The sequence below is a fragment of the Bison bison genome, unplaced genomic scaffold (genome assembly GCF_000754665.1).
Source record: "Bison bison bison isolate TAMUID 2011002044 unplaced genomic scaffold, Bison_UMD1.0 scf7180017864355, whole genome shotgun sequence".
In the NCBI taxonomy this organism is placed as follows: domain Eukaryota; kingdom Metazoa; phylum Chordata; class Mammalia; order Artiodactyla; family Bovidae; genus Bison; species Bison bison.
In genome coordinates, this window is record NW_011494927.1 from 536274 (window position 1) to 560134 (window position 23861).

A 23861-nucleotide genomic window follows, 5' to 3' on the forward strand; every position below is an offset into this window, starting at 1 on the left:
CATTTTCTGTAACAAAGATTAGTAATGAATTTGTAAGCAACTAGGTCCCACTGTATAGCACAGGGAACTATATTCAGTATCCTGTGATAAATTATAATGAAAAAGAAAATGAAAAAGTATGTCATGACTTAGTCACTTTACTATACAGCAGAAATGAACACAACATTGTAAATCAACCATACTTCAACTAAAAAAAAATTTAATGCTTGAATCAAACAATTTTTGTTCCAGAAATATTGACAGGTCTATAGACTTTCAAAGGAATGGGAATCCAGAATTCATTATCTAGTTTCCTAGGTTTACAGTCAGTGAAGATGGGTTAGCATCACAGGAAGAGGCTCAGGGGTTCCAGAGCATGCTTTGGCTGAGCGGTCACTTAAATGGCCTACCACAGTCATTTGGAACGGCTTGCCTATGGAAGGCAGAGCTTCAGTGGCTATGGAGATTGACCATTATAATGGACATAAGAAGTAGACAAGTTGTGAGATGGGACGGTTGCTTTTAACTCAGCTATAACAGTTTCTACAGAGAATGACAGACTGAAAACTTTATATCAGAGGATGAGGGATATTCCACGATTGCCCTAAAAGAATTTTTTGTTTCTCAAAAGTGCAGAGTTCATGTAGCTAATACAGTGGTTAATCAAACATAGTGGCCGGCTGAAGTACATCGGTTGAATTGACAGCCTCACTTGGTCTCTAATGTAAAAGTAAAGGCATTTACAGGGGAAAGGCAGCACCCTGAAACTGAAGCAGGTGTATCTGTGGGCAATTCAGACCACTTCAATAATTCCAAACTTCATTGAGCCTTTCTTGCATGAAGAAGCAATTTCCTCTCTCCACCTGCTGAGGTTGGTCCACTCTGCTTACGTACTAACCTCATCAAGAGGACTCCTTGAAATGAAATGTCAAGCCTCTTCAAGTCCCACCCCTATTAACTCCTATTTGCCTGTAGATCCCAGGGGCTGCAGGGGCCACTGACATCACCAAATTCAAAGGAGAGATATTTCATACCAAACAAATTGCGTGATTTAAATAATTGAAATCTACAAATACATAGGTAACATATCTGAGCATAGATTATCAGAGTGTTAGAAGAGGGAGGGAGAAATAAAAATGTAGATGAGGTTGAGTTTATCAACATGGGAATATACACCAGAGATTCTGGAGTCAGTGGATTAAGTTTAGGTTTTTCACGTGCAACTTATATGCTTTTTTTACACTTGTGGTTAAAATTCATATAACAGTATTTACCATATTTTTAAGTGCATAGTTAAGTCTTGTTAAATACATTTATATTGTACAACCAACCTCCAGAACCTTTTTTCATCTGGCAAAACTGAACTCTACACCCATTAAACAACTCTCTTCTGAATTTGACTAATCTGTGTACCCATATGGAAATGAAGTCATACATGATTTGTCTTTTTGTTACTGGCTTATTCACAAAGCATAAAGCCCTCAAGTTTCATCCACGCTGCAGCATGTGTCAGAATTTCCTTCTTTTTTAAAGGCTGAATAACGTTTCTTTGTGTGTGCATACCACAGTTTTCTGCCATTCATCAACTCGGGTTGCTTCTACCTTTTGCCTCTTGTGGAAAATGCTGTTATGAACATGGATGTACAAATGTCTCTTTGAAACTCTGCTTTCAGTTCCTCTAGGTATATAACCAGAAGTGAAATTTCTGGATCATATGGCATTCTATTTTTAATTTTTTGAGTTATTGCTATACTGTTTCCCACAGCAGCTATTCCATTTTACATTCCTACCAGCTGTGTCAAACAGTTACTGTTTCCACACATTCTCACCAACACTGGTGTTCTTTTTTCCATTTTTTGTTTAATAGTAGCCATCCTAACTGGGTGTGCAATGTTATCTCACTGTGATTTTGATTTGTATTTCCCTAATAAGTGATCTTGAAATTTCTTTCATGTGTTTTTTGGCCATTTGTGTATCTTCTTTGGAATAATGTCTATTCAAGTCCTTTGACTGTTTTAAAATTGGATTTTGTTGTTACTGTTGTTGAGTTGTAGAAGTTCCTTGTATATTCTGGATATTAATGTCTTCTCAAATATATGATTTGCAAGTATATTTCCATTCTAAAGGTTGTCTTTTTACTCTGCTATTTCATCTGATGAATAGAAACTTTTAATTTTGATTAAAACTTTTAATTTTTAACTTCTTAACTTTTGTCACCTGTGCTTTTGGTGCCAAGTCCAAGAAATCATTGCCAAATACAAAGTTATGAAGACTTTTTTTCCCCCTATGTTTTCTTCTAAGAGTTTTATAGCTTTAGCTCTTTAGGTAATTGATCCATCTTGCATGGGTTCAAATTCTTTCTCCTGCATATGGATATCCAGTTTTCCTAACACCTTTTGCTGAAAAGACTCCTTTTCCTCTTTGGTCTTGGCAGCCTGGTTGAAAATTTCTTGATCATATATGTGAGGGTTTATTCTATTCCATTTATCTGTATGACTATCTTTATGCCAGTATCACAGTTTTTTTTTTTTTTCTATAACTTTGTAATAAGTTTTAAAATCAGGAAGTATAAGAGCTCCAAAATTGTTCTTACTTTTTAAGATAATTTTTAGCTGTTTGTAGCCCTGAGAATAGTTTTAATTGTTTTCTGAGTTTCTATTATCTCTGGGCTCAGTACTGATGGTGGCTTAGTTGCTAAGTCATGTCTGACTCTTTTGCAACCCTACAGACTGTAGCCCACCAGGCTCCACTACCCATGGGATTTCCCTGGCAAAAATACTGGAATGGGTTGCCATTTCCTTTTCCAAAGGATCTTCCTGCCCCAGAGATGGAACCTGCATCTCCTGCTTGGCATGTGGATTCTTTACCACTGAGCCACCAGGGAAGTCCATGGTCTCAATAGCGGTCTATGCCAAAAAGAACTTGAGATATTATATAGTAAAAGTTAGAAAGAGTAATGCAAAGACTTTGAGAGATGGTAATACTGAAGTGAATTTAGGAGGTGTGACCCATGCATTCAACCCTAAATACATCCTCTGAGAGGGCCCAGACCTCTCCTTGAAATAAAGAAACACACCAGTGATGGAAACGCAGGGATATGTAAAACCACCAAAGTGGATTTCTTCCGAGCATTAAAAATGAATGTGAGGATGCTACCTAGAAATAGGTTTCCTGATTCCATGAGGTTCATGGGATTGGATTCTGGGGTGGCAGAAGCCACATAGTAACTCACTCCTAGTGGCACAGAAAGCATGGTTACTGTTACAGTCAGCAGGGTCAGCTCATTAGTCAATGGTCTGGCCTTTCTCCAAAGGGGCTTGTGCAATGGCCATTGTCCACATTTGGAGATAACTGGACTCTGGCTTTTGGGCCACCAATTCTTAGACATGAAAAAAGACATTGCGATTCATAGTTAAGAGGGGGACTTGTGGAAGTCACAAGTCCCCCTCTCATCTATGAATAGCATTGTCGCTTAAGTCCCACTCATACTGGATTCATGAGGTTATTCTGTGGTTAAGTCCTGAGTACCTAAGTATACAGTCAGAACACTCAGCAACCGGCAGAACCAACACACGATAGGTACAGCAGTGTTGGTGGAAGCCCCTGAAGCTCATCCTCCTGGTGAAAATCTCAAAGCAGTATCACCTGCCTGGGGGGATCACACAGGTTGGTGCCTATATTAAATACTTGATGGAGCAGAAGCAGTGATTCTTATTAAAGTCTTTGACCCCTTGTTTGGCCTCTACCTAAGGTAGGTAATCTTGGGCTGCATGCATAGGACTGGGAGTCAGAAAAGCCTCCAGTTTCTCAGCAGAAGTGCTAGAAGGCAGACGAGCAGTGCTGGTTGGTGGAATAATGGCCTCCCAAGGATGTCCATGTCCTCATCCCCAGTACCTGTGAAAGCATCAGGCAAAGCAGAATGAAGGCTGCCGCTGGAATCAAGACTGCTGTCAGCTGACTAAGAGGGGAGAGTACCCTGTGCTACTCAGGTGGGCCCAGTGTAATCACAAAGGTCCTGAAAGTGTAGGAGAGGAGCAGGAGAGATGGGGAAATAAGACTAGAGAAGATCAGAGAGGTGCCACGCAGCCACCCTTGAAGCTGGCAGAAAGGCGCCATGAGCCACAGAGTGTGAGAGGCCTCAGGAGCCGGAAGAGGCAAGGAAATGATCAGACCCAGAGCCCACACAAGAAAATGGAGCCCTGCCTGAGCTTTACTTTTGTCCTCCTGAGACCTGTGTCTGACTTCTGACCTGCCCACGGAAGTGTAAAAGCATACATTTGTTCTGTTTAACCCACTAAAGTGAAAGTGAAAGTCGCTCAGTCCTGTCCGACTCTTTGTGACCCCATAGACTGCACAGTCCATGGAATTCTCCAGGCCAGAATACTGGAGTGGGTAGCCTTTCCCTTCTCCAGGGGATCTTCCCAACCCAGGGATCAAACCCAGGCCTCCTGAATTGTAGGCAGATTCTTTACCAACTGAGCCATCGGCAAAGCCCTTAACCCACTAAGGCAATCATAATTTGTATGGCAGCAACAGAAAACTAATAAAATACCTTTGAAATTCTGAGAGATAGTGATTTTCAATCTATGACGCTATTTTCAGTCAGCCACAATTTGAATTATGTGTGAATTAAACATATCTCAGGACATACAGGGCTTCCTTGGTGGCTCAGTTAGTAAAGAATCCACTTGCAAATGGAGGTTCAGTTCCTGGGTTGGGAAGATCCTCTAGAGGAAGAACTGGTGACCAGCTCCAGTATTCTCACCTGGTGAATCCCATAGACAGAGGAGACTGCCCGGCTACAGGCCATGTGGTCACAAAGATTTGGACAGGACTGAAGTGACTGAGCACAGACTCACAGGACATACAAGGTCTCAAAACAAATTTTTCTTTTCTTGAACATGAGCTGTAATATGTAGCTTCCAAAGTAAAGGAGTAAATGGAAAATGAGGAATAAACAGATCTAGGAAGTTGGAATATCTACCCACTAAGGAGAGGAGAAGGTGAGTCCTGGGAAAGCCGGTTCTCTGCTGGCTTGAATTGTTGTTGTTTAGTCACTAAGTTGTGTTCAACTCTTTTGCAACCCCATGGACTGTAGCCTGTCAGGCTCCTCTGTCCATGGGATTTTCTGGGTAAGAATACTGGAGTGGGTTGCTATTCTATTCTCCAGGGGATCTTCTCTACTCAGGGATCAAACCCTTGTCTCCTGCATTGGCAAGAGGATTCTTTATCACTGAGCCACCAGGGAAGCCCCGCTTTGCTGACTAGAATTAGGTAAACATACAATCAGCTAGCCCGGGAGAAGCAGCACAGCAGGTGAGGTGAGGGGCACTGAGTGGCCACCTCACAATGGCGCTTTAACTGTTTTGAACAATTGGGACAGAATTAGCAAGAGTGACGGATTAGAAAACAAAAGCAAAGAAACGAGGAGGCAAGTTTTAAATCTGAAAATACAAGATTGCTTTAAAAAAATAAATGTAGTTGTCCTGTTCTACTTGTCTCAGCAGTGAACTCAATTTGCATGTTCTAATGCTACAAATACAGATGCAATTTGATTGGTGGGATGCAGGGAAGAAAGGTGAAGGCGTGGACCTCCGGGTTCCATTTCTACTGGCTTATTGTTTGTGTATAGACTGCAGAGACACAGAATTGAATGAATCATAGCTCTGGGTTTATGGCACGCTCTTAATGCTGGTCCAGCTGTGACCTGCTATTAGCTACTAGGTTAGTTATTTGGTGATTTTTAAGCAAGTAATAAGCACCCACGAACCCACTGCCCCAGACTGAAGTTAGAATCTTGACTATTATTTACAGCCACGTGGTTCCCATCACCCTACCTGCCAATGCCTACCCCTCCACCATATCCTGATAACCATATCCTGAACCCTGTGTTCATGATTCCTTTGCCTCATATGGAAGCTGAGCAACTTAAATTCATGACCAGTCTGAGTACAGAGTCCCTGCTAGGCTGAAAACAGGAGACGAGGAGGAGCTGTTAAGGTCAAGTACTTTGTCTGTGTGAAGCAGCAAATGGTTTAATCTCGGCAAGAGAGGCTCTAAAACCTGAACCCCAGGGCTTTCTCACACTAAATACCACTGGTTATTCGTTCCCCTCAAAGCCTCCAGTATTGCATGTACTGTATTTGTTCCTTTACTAAGTGTATACACCTTGACATGAGAGAGGAGGGCAGGGGTGAGGCGGCAGGGTGAGGGGGTGGGGAGGATACACAGAGGCCAAAAGAAGGTGCTGATGTCCTGACCCCACAGCACTAGGAGCATCTTCTACCTGTGGGCAACGCTCTAGGACAAGCATCTTTACCCAGTGGATGTCGCAAGAGCCCCTCTTCCCGGATGGCTCCGGCCCAGACACTCTGGCATGGCTCCCATTATCCTAGGGACCCAGGGGAACCTCCCAGCCCGCCTGGAGCAGCAAGGGTCCAGCCGGGCTCTGCCTTTGCTGCCTGCGGACCCTGAGACCCAGGCCGGCTGTGAGACAGCTGCTACCCCCGTCCACCCGCCACAGTCCGTAAGCAGGGCCAGGTCACTCAGCCGTGGCTCACAGCTGGTTGGGAAGATGCTTCTAACTCGTGTGGGGGGGGGTGCCACAAGGCAGCGTGACACTTGCCCTGCTCTGCGAGCATGAGTTCACTGACCACGGGGCTACAAGGGGCCCTGGGACCCACCAAATGGTAGTCAATCATTTCCTAAAGCGTGTAACTCAAGCACTGGTTTTGGGATAAACAAGTTTTATTCCCCAAAGAGCCCTATAAGCAAGGAAATTCATAGAACATTAAATTAAAAACAAAGTCAGGTTCTTTTCCTACATGGCTTCTCAGAACCTAACCTCAAGATTAGGCTGTAGGATCTTTACTGAGCTTTAGTTTCCTCACCTTCAGTGTAGAAATAATAATGCCCACCTTGGAGAAATACTGAGGGAAAATGAGTCTATGGACTTAGAAACATTCAGCAAGGTGTCTCATGCAGGAGCTGTCAGCAGGTCCTAATTCTCCTCTCTTCTCCGTTGCCTTTCATTTTCTTTCAAATGTTCCCCAGGTACAATAAATTCCCTTCTGGGTCATTATTTAACACTGATTTCCTGGGCTCTGGATGGCATCAGGGTAATTATGTATGGAGTGGAAGTGCTACCAAATCAGGTCTGTCTGCTTACTGCTCAAAAATCAACATGAGAGAGAGAGAAAGGGAGAGAGACAAATGCTGGTAGAAAGGAAAGGTGACTTTAATTAAAGTGGCAGGAATCTGGGGAGATGGTGGACTCAGTGTATCCCAAAAACCGGCTCTGAAGACGTTGCTCAGCCAGGGAAGTTTTGAAGGGAAAGAGGGAAGTCATCTCAGTTAATCCCTGAGATGGGGGGTCAGAGTGGTCACCACGCCCCACTGTGTGCAGGCTTGTTGGCTCCTCGTGATCTTCCTCTAGGTGTTAAGTCTTGTTCACAAGATTACTGGAGGGGAAGCCAGGGAAGAGATCTGGTCATCTGTAAATTACTTCTTCATTTCTACTCCTTTGATTTACAGAAAGAACCGACAAGCGAGGCAAGGTATTGTGTCATTAAAATTTTGAAAGTTGTGCTTGGGCCAGAGGTGAGTACAGCATGGGGGTACCTGGTCTAAAAGTTAGTTACAATACAGCTTTATGCTAAAGTGACAGGAAAAGGGGCTGCCTGCTGAGAGGGGCTTCCTGCAGAGCTGCTTATAGAGGCTCCTACCCTGCTTACTTGGTCGGACAAGGGGAGCCTCGGTCCAGGGTGGGCAGAAATCCTGTGACTAGCAATGCAGTACCCACTGCACCCTGCGTGTGGGAGTGGCAGCTTCATTTCTGGGATCACCAAGGAGCAGATGGAGCCCCAGGTTAACTCACTCAACACAGACTCACAATCACAAAAGCAGGGACTTGCAGCCAGTGTGATGGAAGAAGTGCTACCCAGAGGCTTTCAACTGGTTCTTGACCTGCTCAGTTTGTGTTTGCTCAGCTGTAAGATGCAGAGGTGAGGCTGAAGCTCTCCACACACTCTTCATCTAATCCACGTGAATCCCTATTTGAAGGTCACCAACTGGAATCACCAGTCCGGGAAGCAGAGGCCACACAGCCACTATGTATTTTATTGACACTGGAACAAGTTACAGTCAAGTCTTCACAACAGCACAGTGCAGAGGTTCCAGGGTGACACATGTCACTTTCATAAACACAAAGCACTTTTTGCTGAGACACATAGGGAAGGTCGATGAAGTGGAGGGAGATGGGAGACGGAGAGTTGACAGCAGACCCAGACCTTAGTGGGGCGGGACTTCCACCAGAGAAAGACCTTCCCTGTGACTTGGCAGCATTTCTACAGGCCCTCAGAGAGGAGGAAGCGAAGGCAAACTTTTCGTCTGATTTCAGAGCAGGACAAACTTTTCATAGCTCTGCCACTTGCTCCCTTTCTGATTCAAAGGATACCATGACAGCATTAAAAGACAATAGGCTCAGGCCTGGGAGCCATTTGGGCTGGAAAAAACCCACCTGGTATCCCTATGGGCCTAAAAGCCTCCCTCTCTCCCATGAAGGTGGAACCTATGGGCTTCCCTGGTGGCTCAGATGGTAAAGAACTTATCTGTAGTGCAGGAGACCCAGGTTTGATCCCTGGGTCAGGAAGATCCCTTGGAGAAAGGAATGGCAACCCACTCCAGTATTCTTGCCTGGAAAATCCCACGGACAGAGGAGCCTGGCAGGCTACAGTCCACAGGGTCACAAAGAATCGGACACAACTGAAGCAACGTAGCATGCACGTCCCATGAAAGTCACTTTTTTACCCACTGTTCAGAAGATGATTTTTTAAACTTTACAGCTTGAAATTTTCAAACATCCCCAGAACAGAATAGTAATAATGAACCCCCAGGATTCATTTTAGGGAAGCAGATGATATGACAAAGTCCAGTTAACAACCAAGAGATCTAAGTGAACCTCAGACAAACCCCTTCTCCCTGAACCTCAATTTTCCACTCAGCTCCATGGCTATTGTTTGCTTTCAGAATCTCTCTGGTTGCTAGAAAGAAACCTCAAACGAGCATGAGAGCAGCACTTGCGTAGGGCTGGTGAATGAAGCTCTCCTCTGCCTGGGGCATCTCTCTCCTGGGTGACACTGTGACTCACTCAGGACCAGACGGAAGATGATGAAAACACTCATCGTCTCTGGAATGAGGTTTCTCTGGAAAGCTGAGTTATTAAGGACCATCATGATGCCATAGGTTTTGATAAGTAACACGTGAGCCACCAGAGTAGGTTGAAAGTGAGCTGTCTTGTGGAAATTGGTATGAAAAAGCCTTACTATTCAGACAACACAGAGGAGAAATAGCCTGTCTAGCTTGGACAGTCTAGCTTGGGAGCATGTTGGAAAGCCTGCTCTCTCATCTCCTGCAAAAGCAGAGCAGTATTTCATCGCATCTTGTTCTGTGAGATTGCAGGAGAGGAGGAATAGTATCCTTTGGATGAGTTTTGTTTCTGGTTTATCACAATGGCCACCATCCCAAGAGAGGTCCTTTAACCAGGCCCTTCCTACCACTGGTTGCAGAATGAAGGCAGTCTATCTGCTCTGGGACAGTTTTCTCCTTGGGCTCTTCTCCCATCTCATCTCACTCTTCCAGTAGATATTACTCCTGGGAGAGGGGTTCAGGAGTTCTTGGCTACGCTTGTATTTCTTATTTCTGAATGGAAAACTGTAATTCAACATGAAACGAAAATCACTGACACACACATACAGAAAAAAGTTGCCAAGAAATCCAGAGCATTTTGACAGAACTTATCACAAGTTAGTGGGAGAAGGGGGTAGTTTTTATTTTCCTCTTTGTGCTTTTCTGAATGTTTCAAACTTTCAATGAGAGTTTTTCTTTGTTTTAAGGAAACTCGGTAATTCCTGTTTACTAAAGTAAAGAACCCAGTCAGCCCTTTCTTGTCATGTGTTGGGCCTCCGTAGAACTGGGATTCATCTTGCTCCAGTGATTTCAGAAAGCAAGGCATTCAAAGCTCCACACCAGCTCTGGCTGGCGAACCTCTCACTGGCCAACGGTCCTGTCTCAAGCAGTGCTGTGCCCCTGGGTTGTGCACACCCCAAGTCTGATTCCAGGGTCTGTCACAAGTGATCAGTGGTAGGGAGTGTTGTAAAGCAGCTACCTGACTGCTGGAAGCAGTTGCCTAACTCAATCCCCATGTGAGCAGAAGCTGTCCCGGGTCCTCTGGCTCAGGGAACCAGCATGTCTCAGACAAGAAATTCACCGGTATGTGTTGAGCTGGAAGTTGCCTTTTTGTTTTCTCTAATGGAGCCAAGAGGCTGGACAGAGTCGTGTGGGAACTCAAGTGCCCTCGGGCTTCTGCAGGAACTTGTTTCTGGCATGTGAAGTTCATCATGTGTGAGGACAGACTCTTTTCCAGGCTGTGTTCTCAGGCGCTCTGCCATCCTCCTCGGCAGACAGAGCCCCTTACCCCTACCCCTTCCCTGCCTCCTCCTCTAAGTCATGGTCACAATGGGCTCCACAGACGCCAGGTCTGTCCTCCCAGACTGCACCTGGGAGGACGGCAGGAGGCTGTTGGCTGGAGAAGCCCTGCGGCCGCTGCTCTTCTCTGCCCAGGCCACCCTGAGGGAGGGCACAGGGGAGGGCGGCTGCCCCTCCTGAGGCTTGGGCGACCTCTGGCACATGTGCAGCAGCGCCTTCAGCTCGACCCTGAAGTTCTCATTGAGCCAGCAGTAGATGAAGGGGTTGTAGCAGGTACTGCTCATGGCAAACCAGTGGAAGGCAAAGTAGAGGGCGTTGTTGGTGCGAATGACCTTGCTGGACAGCAGGAGGACATAGCAGTTGAGGGGGAACCAGCAGAGGGCAAAGAGAACCACCACCAGCATCAGCATCTTGATGGTCTTCTTCTTCTTGCGCCGCAGGGCCAGGTACTGCTTCGTGGTCACGTCGCCAATGGTGTTGCACAGCCACAGCTTCTTGGCCACACGGGCGTAGGCCACGGAGATGATGAGGAGGGGCAGAATGTAAAGCAGGATGAAAGTGGCCAAGTCCAGGTACTTCCAGAAGAGGTCGGCTGGTTCAGGGAAGTCTGGCAGGCACAGGGAGCGGACAACGTCCTCACTGGGGACAGGGGAGGGAGAAGGAGAATGTGTGGTTACTGTGGAAAAGCCCCATCCTAGGAACACTGGCCTCTCTCTCCCTTGGGTTCCTGGTACATCCATCCGTTAAAGCATAGATGATGAGCAGCCTGATTATCTGACTACATTTCCAGCATTCCCAGTAGTCTGGGAGTTCTATAAAGGTAAGAATAACACCTAAATGTCCAATGACAAATGAGTGGATAAAGAAGATACGGTACACATATACAGTGGAATACTACTCAGCCATAAAGAATGAAATAATGTAATAATTATGAATGAATAATGTCATTTGCAGCACAAATGGATCTAGAGGTTATCATGCTAAATGAAGTAAGCCAGACAGAGATAGACAAATATCGTATGATATTGCTTATACGTGGAATCTAAAAAAATGATACAAAAATTTTTTAAAAATGTTAAAAATGACACGGATGAACTTATATACAAAACAGAAACAGACCCATAGACATAGAAGACAAACATGGTTACCAAAGGGGAAAGGTCCGGGGGGAAGGGTAATTTTTGAGTTTGAGGTTAACATTCAGTTCAGTTCAGTTGCTCAGTTGTGTCCGACTCTTTGCGACCCCATGGACTGCAGCACATCAGGCCTCCCTGTCCATCATCAACTCCTAAAGTCTACTCAAACTCATGTCCATTGAGTCAGTGATGCCATCCAACCATCTCATCCTCTGTCATCCTCTTCTCCTCCCACCTTCTGTCTTTCCCAGCATCAGGGTCTTTTCAAATAAGTCAGTTCTTTGCATCAGGTAGCCAAAGTATTGGAGTTTCAGCTTCAGCATCAGTCCTTCCAATGAATATTTAGGACTGATGAATATGAACTTATAAATTGTTAATATTTGACTGATGTGATTAACATATAAAAACTATAATATATAAAATAAATAACAAGGACCTACTGTATAGCACAGAGAACTATACTCAACATTTTGTAATAACCTATAAGAGAAAAAAGTCTGCTATACACTTGAAACTAACACTGCAAATCAACTATGCTTCAATTTTTAAGAAAGAAAAATACACCTAGATTACTCTGTGTGTTTACTTTGTATTGTTCCTAGCCCAGAATAGAGGCCCAATAAATATTTATTCAATGAATAAATGCACTGGTGTTCCTAGTCTTAGAATTAACTCATCCTGGAAGCACAATGGATTCAGGAAATCTTGGAATTTCTGTTTCACAACCTACTCTCATTCCAGAGGGGATCCAAGGAATGGGGGGAAAAATGATGAGTTTTAAGAATGTGAGTGGCAATGCTGGAACTCATACACCTTCAGCCACTCAGACAAAAATACTTATTTTCTATGGAATGTACCCAGTCCTCTTCAAATTCTTTAAGGACACCTATGTGTATTGGAAAACCTGGAGCTGGTGGATGAAGAACATGCAGATTATGACCTGCTGAACGAGGCAGCAGGGAGCTCCCTCAGGACTTCCTTTCAATTTTGGAGAAGCGAAAACCCCAGGGCCATTTTGACTGAAGGTGCAGTTTTAACCTACTTACACAAAGGAAGTCACAAGACTATTACTTACATCCCAGCTGGGGGTGCTGTGAGCTGGGAGAAGTGCCATCCTTACTTCCAGGTCTCCAATGGGCAGGAGAGAGAGCAGGCAGCAAGCACCTGTTACTTACAAGCTGGCTGGGGTGGAGGTCACTAATTTTTCACAGGCTCAATTCTGAATGAACATTTTAAAAGATGCTCTGGAAAAAGCAAAGCAGGAACTTGTGGCAGGAAACCTAAGCTCGGGTCTTTATTTAAATATCCAGACTTTTGATGCCAGCAGGGGTTTCATCTTATAAAATCTCTAAGCAGCAACTCAAAATTGCTACTTTCTCATCATACCATGTAGCTTGTTGATCTTGTAATATCAGTACATACAGGTGGCTGTCACTAGTGAAACAAAGAAAACTTTCTTTGCTTTTGTTATCAGAAAAAAGAAACAGCCCTCCACATGTGAAGACAGATGGGGAAGCTGAATGCTCAGGAAGGGTGGGTACATGATTCACTTGGTATCCTAGAATTCAGGCACGGATCCTTTAAAAATTAGTTCAAGTTGGCCTTCAGAGCGTGTTCTTTGGTGCCCTCCTACATCACAGAAGTGTGTGTAAATGTATGTTTCAGGTGAGGCAGCACACAGGAAGACCCATCAGCAGGGCACCCCTCGCTGGTCTGAAGCGCTGGGCCCCAGCTCCTGCCCACCCCACAAGACACAGCTGGTACCCAAGACTTCCAGGAGCCTAGGACCACCCGAAGGCCGCTACAGACACTTTCTCCAGATTCACTAAGAGCTAGAAGTGACCACGAGTTTCCTAGGATATGAGAGCGCAGCTCCGGCGCCTCCAAGCTGGCAGACGCAGCTACAGTCTGTCCCGGAGCGCCCCCCGCAGGCCAGGCCCTCCCTCGGTCTCTCCCCATTTGCTGTCTTGCTTCTCCACCCAGTATCTACCACCCCTGGGAGCACTTCACTTATTTATTTTTCTAAGGGTGATTTTTTTTTTTTAAGTATGTAGAAATCTATTGGTATTTTTAAAATTAATTATTTTGTTGTTGCTGCACTGGGTCTTTGTTGCTGTGCATGGGCTTTCTCTAGATGCAGCGAGCAGGGACTGCTCTTACTACAATGTGCAGGTTTCTCATGGTGGGGGCCTCTTTTGTTGCCAAGCCTGGGCTCTGGGCACACAGGCTTTAGCAGTTGTGGCACACAGGCTTAGTTGCTCTACGACATGTGGAATCTTCCCAGACCTGGGGTCGAACTTGTGACCCCTGCACTGGTGGGTGGATTCTTATCCACTGTACCACCAGGGAAGTCCAGCACTTCATTTATTTATTCAGCTGTGTCACGTCTTAGCTGAAGCATGCAGGCTGTCTAGTTGTGGAGAGCAGGCTCAGTAGTTGCAGTATGGGCTTAGTTGCTCCTCAGCACATGGGATCTTGTTCCCCAACCAGGGATCGAATCCATGTCCCCTGCATTGGAAGGAGAATTCTTAACCACCGGACCACCAGAGAAGTCCCCTGGGAGCACTTTCTTAAAACCCGTGGGCACATGCATCTTCCTTTATCTCAGGATGTATTTCTATAGAACTTCAGCTAAAACAACTATGAACTGATAAAGATCACTCTACGTTCATTCATTCATTCAGCAAATATGTACTGAGAGCTTGTGATGTGGAGACAGTCATTTAGATGCTAGGGACAGCAAGATGACAAAATCAGAAATGGAGCCAGTTCCCCCCAACCTCACAGTCTAACAGGGGAGGTCACCTTTAACGAGCTAGCAGCATGCACAAGTACTTAAATTTCGACACTGAGTGCTTTCCTTTCTAGAAGAGCACAAGACAAAGCATACGATAAATGAGAGGTATGTGTGGGGACAGCATCCTGCCTGAGAAATTTAGACATATACAGGTTTGTTTGTAGGTGGTGCAAGAGAACTTAAACCTCATCATTTTAAAAAGGCACTAGGTGATTCTGAATTTCAGTCTGGGTGAGTATATGTCACCAGTGGCAGAAGCTGATTGCTCTTGCCTTGACCTTGCAAACAAAGGGACAGAGAATAACAAGGAAGAGCTGTAAAGTGTTTAGAAGAAAGGATGAGGGAAAAAAGCAAAACAAAAAAAGTTCAGAGGATAGGCACAGGCCTGGAAGCAACAGGATGGGAAGGAAGCAGAGAGACCAGCTTGGCACAGTAACTTGGTGCTAGTAACTCTGAGATTCAGAGGAGGCTCAAGTTTCCATCTGTCAAAGTCCTCCAGGCCCCCAGGCTGCTCTCTACTAGTCCATCTCACCTGTACTTGAAGGTAAATAATTTCTGGCAGATAGCGTGTGGGAGTGAAAAGAATGTTGCCATGGTCCAGATGACTGCGATGTAGATGACACCTTTTGTGATTGAGATCCGGGGTTTTAACGGATGCATGATGACCTGGAAAACACACAAAACTGGGCATCATTGGCAGAATACAGCTTGAAGCAAATGAGAAATCCAGATGATGTGGCTCACTTGTCACAACGAGGCAGGTAGGTCCTACTTACAAAATCAAGTACCCCTTAATTCATTGTAGAGCCCCTGGGTTACACCACCCTACTGCCCAGCTCTAGGGGTAGAAAGAGGATGCCATCTGGACTCAGAGACTCCAGGCAGTTCAAATGGCTCATGCAGGTAGGTCATGCCTGGCCGAAGCAGCCTGCAGTGAGAAAGTCAGGGAGCAGTGAAGGGAGAGGTCTGTCCCCATGACACTCACAGCAGAGTGGGCAGAGGGGCAGCCACGGTCAGCCTCCACCTCAGGGCTTCATTCCGTCTGCCCAGATCCTTTAGGTTATGAAGGGCTCTGAGGGGTCGGAAGGTGACACACACGGGGTGAGGTCCTCACCACTTACTGTGGGAAGCTGCATCGACCTTTATCTGGGGGTCACTGCTGTTTCTGAAAGTTGTTTCTACTGAGCTGGCCAAAAAATTCATTTGGCTTTAAGTACTAATAAAAGACATATTTTTCATTTTCACCAAGAACTGTGTTGAACAACATACTCACTAACTGAACGAACTATCTGGCCAATCCAATAAAACTGCAGTGGGGCCCAGCTTTCCCAAGCCCCAAATAAAACCAGTGCTAGAAGCTTTGGGCTGAAAAGCATCTTAGAACCAATTGCTACTATATGCCAATCAATTCTCCTAAAAGGTTTAAATAAAGACTTGAGAATTTCACAGCAGCCTCATTTTAAGGTTAGAATCATTATTTCTTTTTATTGAATTGAAATATAATTGATGTATAATATATAAATTATAAGTATACAATATAGTGATTCATAATTTTAAAGGTTATACTCCACTTATAGTTATTGTAAAATATGGGTCATATTCCCTGTGTTGTACAATATATGCTTGTAGCTTATTTTATACCTGTAGTGTGTACCTCTTAATCCTCTACCCAGACATTGCCTCTTCCTCCTTCCCTTTTCCCACTGGTAACCACTAGTTTGTTCTCTATGTCTGGGGGTCTGCTTCTTTTTTGTTATATTCACTAGTTTGCTGTATTACTTTAGATTCTAATATAAGTAATATCATGCAGTATTTGTTTTTCTCCATCTGGCATACTTCACTTAGCATAATACCCTCCAAATCCATCCATCTTGCTGCAAATGGCAAAATTTCATTCTTTTTTATGGCTGAGTAGTATTCCATATATATATATACACACCACATCTTCTTTATCCATCTGTCTGTTGATGGACACCCAGGTGGCTAGATTAGAATCATTATTTCCTGAAAAAGATGTTTGGGGTGTTTGGGTCAGGAGGAGAGGTCATAAAGAGCTGCTACCACCTCAGGATGCCATCCCAGGACACACTGGACCTTCTACTGTGTTCTTCTACAGTCTTCTCCTGGTCTCTTAAGGTTTATCGGAGGAATGGACTAGGCTTCAGAAGCTGCCCAGCACATCTCCATTCTGGACTCGGCCATCCTTGCTTCTCACACTCCTTCATGGCTCAGGTCAATAAAGGGAGTGGAAGCCTGGGTCAGAGACCTTGGATGCTCCAAGAACCTGTAGCCTCTGGGACAGGATTCCATGTGTGGGTTTATATCACAGTAGTGTGGCCAGTGTGTGCAAGACCTCCCCCTTGTTCCTCAGACCCACCTTTGGTCCAAGGGTGGACCCTCAGTTAGCTGTGTTAAGTGAAGTAGGTATAGCCCAAGTAAATGTAAGGTGATCCAGAGTCCTTCTTGTTGAATTAGGGGAGAAGGTCAAGAAAAGGCAGGAAATATTTGTATGCAACCTTTTGATATTTTGCACCAAAACATCTTAACATAAATGCCAAAGGGACAGTGTGCATGGGTGCTAAGCTGCTTTAGTCATGTCCAACTCTTTGTGACTATGGACTGTAGCCCACCAGGCTCCTCTGTCCATGGGATTTTAGACAAGAATACTGGAGTGAGTTGCCATGCCTTCCTCCAGGGAATCTTCCCAAATCAGGGATGGAACCCAAATCTCCTGGGTCTCCTGTATTGCACACAGATTCTTTACCTGCTGAGCCACTGAGGATTCTCCCTGAAGAGTCTGTACCTTAGAAGCTTCCTATCCCTTGGCTGTTGTTGTAATTCTTGGAGCTCTTTAGAATTAAATTTCCCTCTTTTTGTCTTGATTGTCCTTATGATACTGGCCTGAAGGTGCCCCTGTGTCTTCTCAGAGCAGACTAATGATCTTCTAGAAATCTGAGCATGAGCCTGCAGCCAGCCTTGAGGCAGCCAGCCTCATGCCTCAAGGCTGTTCCTCCCTTCATCAGTCACCAGGCATATGGTGCTGTGCAGGCGATGATGCCCTTCCCTGAATCTGCGATCAGTGACTCTGCACAGACCCAAGTGTTATAACCAAGGTTCACTGAATCAGCATAAGCCAGGCATCTGTGTGGAACCACCCTTCTCCATGACAGGCGCTATCAGGTCCTTTCGGCTCCCTTCACCATACCTGCCCATGTGCGCCTGAAGGGGCAGGACAGTGAGCAGTGCCTCAACACCCCGTGGGACTCCGGCGCCTGCACACCTCCCTGTCTGCAACCCCAGGTGTACCTCTTCTACAACCAGGCCCAGGAATATCCACCTCATCTCCCAGCCAGCAGCCTTGCCTCTGACCTGCAACTATCTGCCACTCTCTTTTCATCTGTCATTTTCCAGATTTGCCTTCCTACCCCCGAAAACAAGCTCAGTCATTTCTGATGCACAGAATGCCAGCAGGGAGTCTTCACTGGAATAACAAATGGGGAGTAATGTTTTGCAGCCCCTAGCACAAAGGACCTAATATGCCTAATTTAGTGCTCATATTGGTCAGTAAGAAGACAAATAGGATCTTTGAAAAATGGTCTAGGGAACTTTACTGGCGGTCCAGTGGTTAAGACTTCGCTTTCCAATGCAGGGGGTACGGGTTCAATCCCTGGTCACAAAGCTAAGGTCCCACATGCCTCGCGGGCAAAAAGCCAAAACATAAAACAGGAGAGATATTGTAACAGATTCAATAAAGACTTTAAAGACAGTCCATATCAGAAACAGTCTTTAAAAATAAATGGGCTGAAGCACTGTCCTGAGCGCCCTGGTAAGCAACGCCGGGGCGGTAGGGCAGGGCGCGCAGCGGGTGGGGGGTGGTCCTCACCTGGTGGCGGTCCACGGCGATGGCCGTCAGCGTCAGGGCAGAGACGTGCAGGGAGCAGTACTGAGCGAAGCGGCTGACGTGGCACATGCCTTTCCCGAACACCCATGTGCTGTTCACAAAGCGGACCTGCAGATGAACCCTCAGGAGTCAGGAGGCAGATGGTTCTGGCCCCTGATTCCCCCACCCTGTGTCTCTGGGCAGCATCCCACAGGAGGCCTCTCCCTGCCTCGCTCCACTCTGCACTGCTGGACTGTGGGTCTCACATGCTTTTCTCCAGCATAACTCAGTCTCCATCACCCAATTCAGCAGACTCTGATCCTGCTACTGGGGCCGGGCCCTGCTAGGTGCCAGGACAGAGTGGGAAGGACATGGGTTCTGGAGTCAGATTTCCTGCCTCTAATGTTTTTGAACTGTGTGACCTTGGGCAAGGTAGGTAATCTGTCTGAACCTCAGTTTCCTCATTTGCAAAAAAAAAAAAAGGCTCAAAAATCTCTTTTGTTGTTCTGTTGCTCACTCATGTCCGACTCTTTGTGACCCCATGAACTGCAGCAAGCCAGGCTTCTCTGTCCTTCACTGTCTCCTGAAGCCTGATCAAACTCATGTCCATAGAGTTGTGATGCCATCCAACCTCATCCTGTGTCGTCCCCTTCTCTTCCTGCCCTCAATCTTTCCCAGCATCAGGGTCTTTTCTAATGAGTCTTATTTCTAATGTATCTTATTGTAAGGATTAGCTTTTTTTTTTTTTTTTTCAGAGAAAGACTACAATGCATGGAATATAATATCTGGCAGATTGCTAGAAAGATATGATTAGAAATAAATAGGAGCTATTTTTATGATAATAACCAAATTCATTTTTGGTTCCTATGAGTTCAAACTCACAGAGGAGACATGTCTACAGAGTCACAACATAGCGTGTGGGCTGTGCCCTGGAATGTTGACTAAGCAGGCCTTGAGACACGTCATCTGGGAAGGAGATCCAGGGATCTGCAGAGGTGGGAGCAGGGGCCGGGGTCTGGGTGGAGAGAGGAGACCAGCTCTCAGGGTGTGTGGGGCTCAGGGAGCAGGCAAAGGCCTCAACCCACATCTTCCACAGCTCTTTGCTCACTCAGTGCCTGAGCTCCTGAGTGATGTTCCACACCCAAAAAGGATCAGGCATTGATTCTGATCAAGGAGCTCCCAACTTGGGAAGAGGAGGTCTCAGGTATCTCAGATGCAAGATAGAAAATATTCAATGCCCTATGGCAGGGATCCCCAATTGTTTTGGCACCAGGGGCCAGTTTCATGGAAGATAATTCATGGGGGGTAAGGCTTTCAGGATGATTCAAGTGCAGTAGGATGCATGCTCCAAGGGGAATTAATGCTGCCTTGATGGACAGGAGGAGGTGCTTAGGAGGTAACACGTGAAGGGTACAGGTAAACACAGACAGAGCTTCACTCACTTGCCCACTGCTCATCACCTACTGTGGGGCCCGGGTCCCATTAGGTACTGGTCCATGGCCTAGGGGTTGGGACCCCTGCCCCACAGAAGGCCCAAAGGGCCACCAGGGCGGGTGGGAGTGGGCTGAGGCTGAGAGAGAGAGAGGTGACACAAAAAAATGGAGCAAGTCAGCTCGACAGGAAGAATGTCGAGCAGTGATTTACAGCAGCGTATTTGCTACTGATAGCTGTTACCTTGGGCAAGGCACTTAGGCCCAGTGAGCCTCACTTTCCTGGGCTAACCCTTATTCACATGATTACTATAAAAATCAAGTACCTGTAAAGCAGATAACATGAGTAAACCAGATAAAACACTGTCTGGTACATAGCAAGTACTTAACTACTAGCTGCCATTATTATAAGATACGAGACATTTGAGATGAGCTTTACAGAATGGGCTTCCCTGGTGGCTCAGATGGTAAGGAATCTACCTGCAGTGCAGGAGACCCAGGTTTGATCCCCTGGAGAAGGGAATGGCGATCCACTCCAGTATTCTTGCCTGGAGAATTCCATGGACAGAGGAGCCTGGAGGGCTATAGCTCATGGGTTCCCAAAGAGTCGACTAACACTTTACAGAATAGGTAGGATTTGCCCGTGTGCAGGTAAGAACAAAGAGCGTGGCACAAAGTCAGGAATCTCAGGAGCTGTTTGGGGAATAAGGGTTGGAATGATTTGACTAGAGTATGTGCATGAGAAACACGGGGGACAAGTCTAACCTGATCATGAACCTGGTACACAAACCATGGACACTATTCTCTATGGAATAGGCAGGTAGGAGCTCCATGGGGATGTGAGCAGCCCAGTGACACTACCCAGCAGGAAATGCTTAGGTAACCCCGCTTCTCACCTCCCACGGTCAATGCAAAACCAAAGCCAAGCAGTGCTGCTTGAAGGGTTTCCTAATCCACTCCCTCTTCTTCAGCCCCCAGGCCACAGCCTTCCTGGAGCCCCCTCATCTCTCACCTGGATTATCACAGCCTCCAGTCAGCTTTCTAGTCCTCCAGTCTGCCCCCCTGTAATTCAACCTTCACACCGCTGACAGCACTTTCTTAACCAAAAGTCAGGTTACTGTCACCTTTCTGCTTAGAATCATCAACGGCCTTCAAGACGGAGCCAGATACCTTCCAAGCATCCATGCTGCTCACAGCCGGCTCGCCTTCCCCTGGCCGCCTCTGCTTCTTCCTGCCCCGCAGCTCCTCCATGGTGCTTCCTGCCCTGACGCTGCAGCTGCAGTGAGCACTCAACACACCACGAACCTGGACATCCCTGCCTTTGTCCTCTCCAGTCTCTGCCTGTACTGAACATTCATCTCACCCTGAGAAATTCCTATTCATCCTAGCCCCTTTGAAATGTCGAGTTCTTTGAAAAGTCTCCTTTGACCCACCCATGGGACTCTGGCAGATCAAAATAAAGGACTGACTCCTGGCTCCACCACACTCTGTGCCCACCTCTGCCACAGTAATTGTGAATAATTGTTTGCTTTTCTCTCATTGACCAGCACTGGTTTTCATGCTGACCATAGTATGTAAAGTGGACAGGAAGGGAGACCAGGGAGGAGGGATATTGACATCAACTAGCCCAAGGACAGGATTTCTTACCCATTGAGGAGCCCAGCTGAGGTGTAGAAGACCCTCCCCTCAACCCTTTCACTCACCCTGGTTGCCAGCTCCTTGGAAGCTCTGATAGGAAATTGGACTGGAGTGGCTGCACGGGTCAGGTTGAAGGCCAAGCTGGTTTGGATCAACCTGGAGCAGGGGCTGGGTCCTCAAAGCCTTGACACCCCCTCTTTTGCAGGAGATCCTCTCAGCTCCGATCTGCAGTCTGGCTTCCCCCTCCCCCCACCTGCCCTGTGTGCAGATCCAGCCACGCACCCTGCTCTGGGCAGCAGCAGAGGGCTGTGCCCTGGGGCTCCTATTCTGGGCGGCCCAGCCCATCCCCCAGGACTGCAGATGGTCAAGTCAGAAGCTAAGGGGGAGCCAAGAGGAGCCAGATATGCACTTCTTGTGCTTTAAGGCAGTCGGTGGGGAGTGGATGTGTGTGTGTATGTTGTAGGGGGGAGGTATCTGGAAGTCTATTTGCCCCTGGCTACTGCCCATGGCATCCTGAGGAATCCAGTAAATGTAGGCAGAAAGGAGAGCAGGAAAAGTCCATGGTTGAGAGCAGTGGTCCAAGAGGTCCCACCCCCTACCCCCAGTTAAGTGGCTTCATGGACAGACCTCTGGCCATACCTGAGTCAGAGGACCAAATTCTCATGCTGGCTCTGCCAGTTACCAGCCAAGTGACCTGGACAAGGGACTGAACCTCTGTACCACAGTTTTCTCATCTGCCAAATGGGAGTGATGCTCTCATAAGCAAAGACAAGACAGAGGACACAGTTTTTAAATGTAAGATTTGAAAGGATGTTCACAAATGTGTATAGGCTTGTGGGAATTCACCTTCTTTTTGCTTGTCTGTTATTTCTGGTTGAGTGTGAGTGGTGTGTGTAAGAAAGAGAAAGACATATGAACAGATAGAGTTTGGTAATAACTCAAGTATCAGTAAGGTTGTTCATAACTTGGAAAAAAGCCTAACTCATGCTGCAGAAATAGAAGGTGTTCCTGTCATGATGATTGCTTGGTCACAGTTCTTCCAGTTTCAATCATCCATGGGCACCACAGTCCCAAGACACGGAAGAGAAGTGACACCACTAGCACTCAGCAGTCGGGGCTCAGTGGAAGTTGGGGAAGAGAGGCGGGGCGGGAGGGGCTCTCCCTCTACCCATGTGCAAGTGCCCCCAGGCCGCCCCTGCCCTGGGTCCCAAGCCCACCTCACCCGCATGTCCTCAACCACACAGACTTCATACACCACCTCACTGGCAAACCACAGAAGGGAAATGCAATTTAACTAAGTGGTCTAGGAAAATGCACCCAAGGTTCCATTAACAACTAGCAACTGTTTCATATTTCAGATGGCTTCAAGCAGCATCCCATGGTGGGGGGACATTTAATGGGCTATATTTAATGGGAGTGAGGTGACCTAACAATCTTATGCTGGCATTTCAAAGGGCTTTGATTTACTGCTCCATCATCATGCAGACTCTTGGTCAGTGACATTACACAGGAAATGGTCATTGACTCACAGCTGGCGGCAGACACTCGAATCATTGACCCCAGCGCCAAGAGCTGCAGAAGCTCTGGCTTAGGTGATGAGAGAGAGAGCACAGAAAGACAAGGCTAGAGAGACAGACAAGAAGTGTTAAGGATAAGCATGAGGAGAGAGATAGAGACAGACAAACAGAGGCAGAGAGAGTCACAGACAGGAAAAAAATAGATGAAGACACAGAGAACCGGAGACAGAGGAAAGAGACGATGCTGGAGAGACAGGCAGGCAGAAAGGCAAACACGGAATGACAGCGTCAGAAACAGACACACTAAGAGACAAACAGCAGGGCAGAGCGATGAAAGATGAGTCGATGAGAGAGAGACTAAGAAACATGAAGCAGGAAGACAGGCAGAGAAGGGAACAGACGGGAAAAGGGAGAAATCGGGCGGCGAGAGGGAGGGGACCCAGGGAGACAGAGCCCAGCCCTCGGCCTCACCAAAGTGAAGGGGGTGTTGAGGAGCGTGATCATGATGTCGGCGACGGCCAAGTTGACGATGAAGAGGCTGGTGGCCGAGTGCATCCGCTGGTTTTTGAAGATGACATGACAGACCAGAACGTTGCCAAAGAGCGAGAAGATGATGATGAAAGAGTAAGCCACGATAAGCAGGGCTTTCACCGTGGGGTTCTGGGACTCGGCCCCATAGCGCCTCCGGCCCACGAAGTTCTGCCAGTCTGAGAAGGTGTAGTTGTTCCAGAAGAAGTGCGAGGCATTGGGGCCCGCTAGGGCCGCCCCAGGGCTCCGCTCGTCCGCGGCCCGCACCGCGGGCAGCAGGCAGAGCAGCACCCAGCCAGGGGTCATCTTTGCCGGAGCCCCGCGCCCGGGGCCGGCCGGGCCGGACGCCCCGCGGGCCGCGCACGTGCGCTTGGGCACAGGGAGAGGAGCGCGTGGGCCGTGCGTCCCGGGACCCCGGACCTCGCCGCGCTCGGTGGGCGGCCCCTCCCCGCCTGCCTCCCGCCCGCGATC

At 46.9% G+C, this 23861-nt stretch overlaps 1 protein-coding gene across 1 annotated transcript; it reads right to left on the reverse strand.

Moving 5' to 3' along the window:
- Nucleotides 1-10069: 10069 nt before the first annotated feature.
- On the reverse strand, nucleotides 10070-23696 carry GPR83 (G protein-coupled receptor 83). Its single transcript, XM_010855143.1, has 4 exons — nucleotides 23334-23696; nucleotides 18281-18406; nucleotides 14930-15063; nucleotides 10070-11103 (listed from the first exon to the last, which is right to left on the reverse strand). The coding sequence occupies exons 1-4, from the start codon at nucleotides 23694-23696 to the stop codon at nucleotides 10479-10481; spliced, it is 1248 nt and encodes a 415-aa protein (XP_010853445.1). The 3' UTR covers nucleotides 10070-10478.
- Nucleotides 23697-23861: the final 165 nt, after the last annotated feature.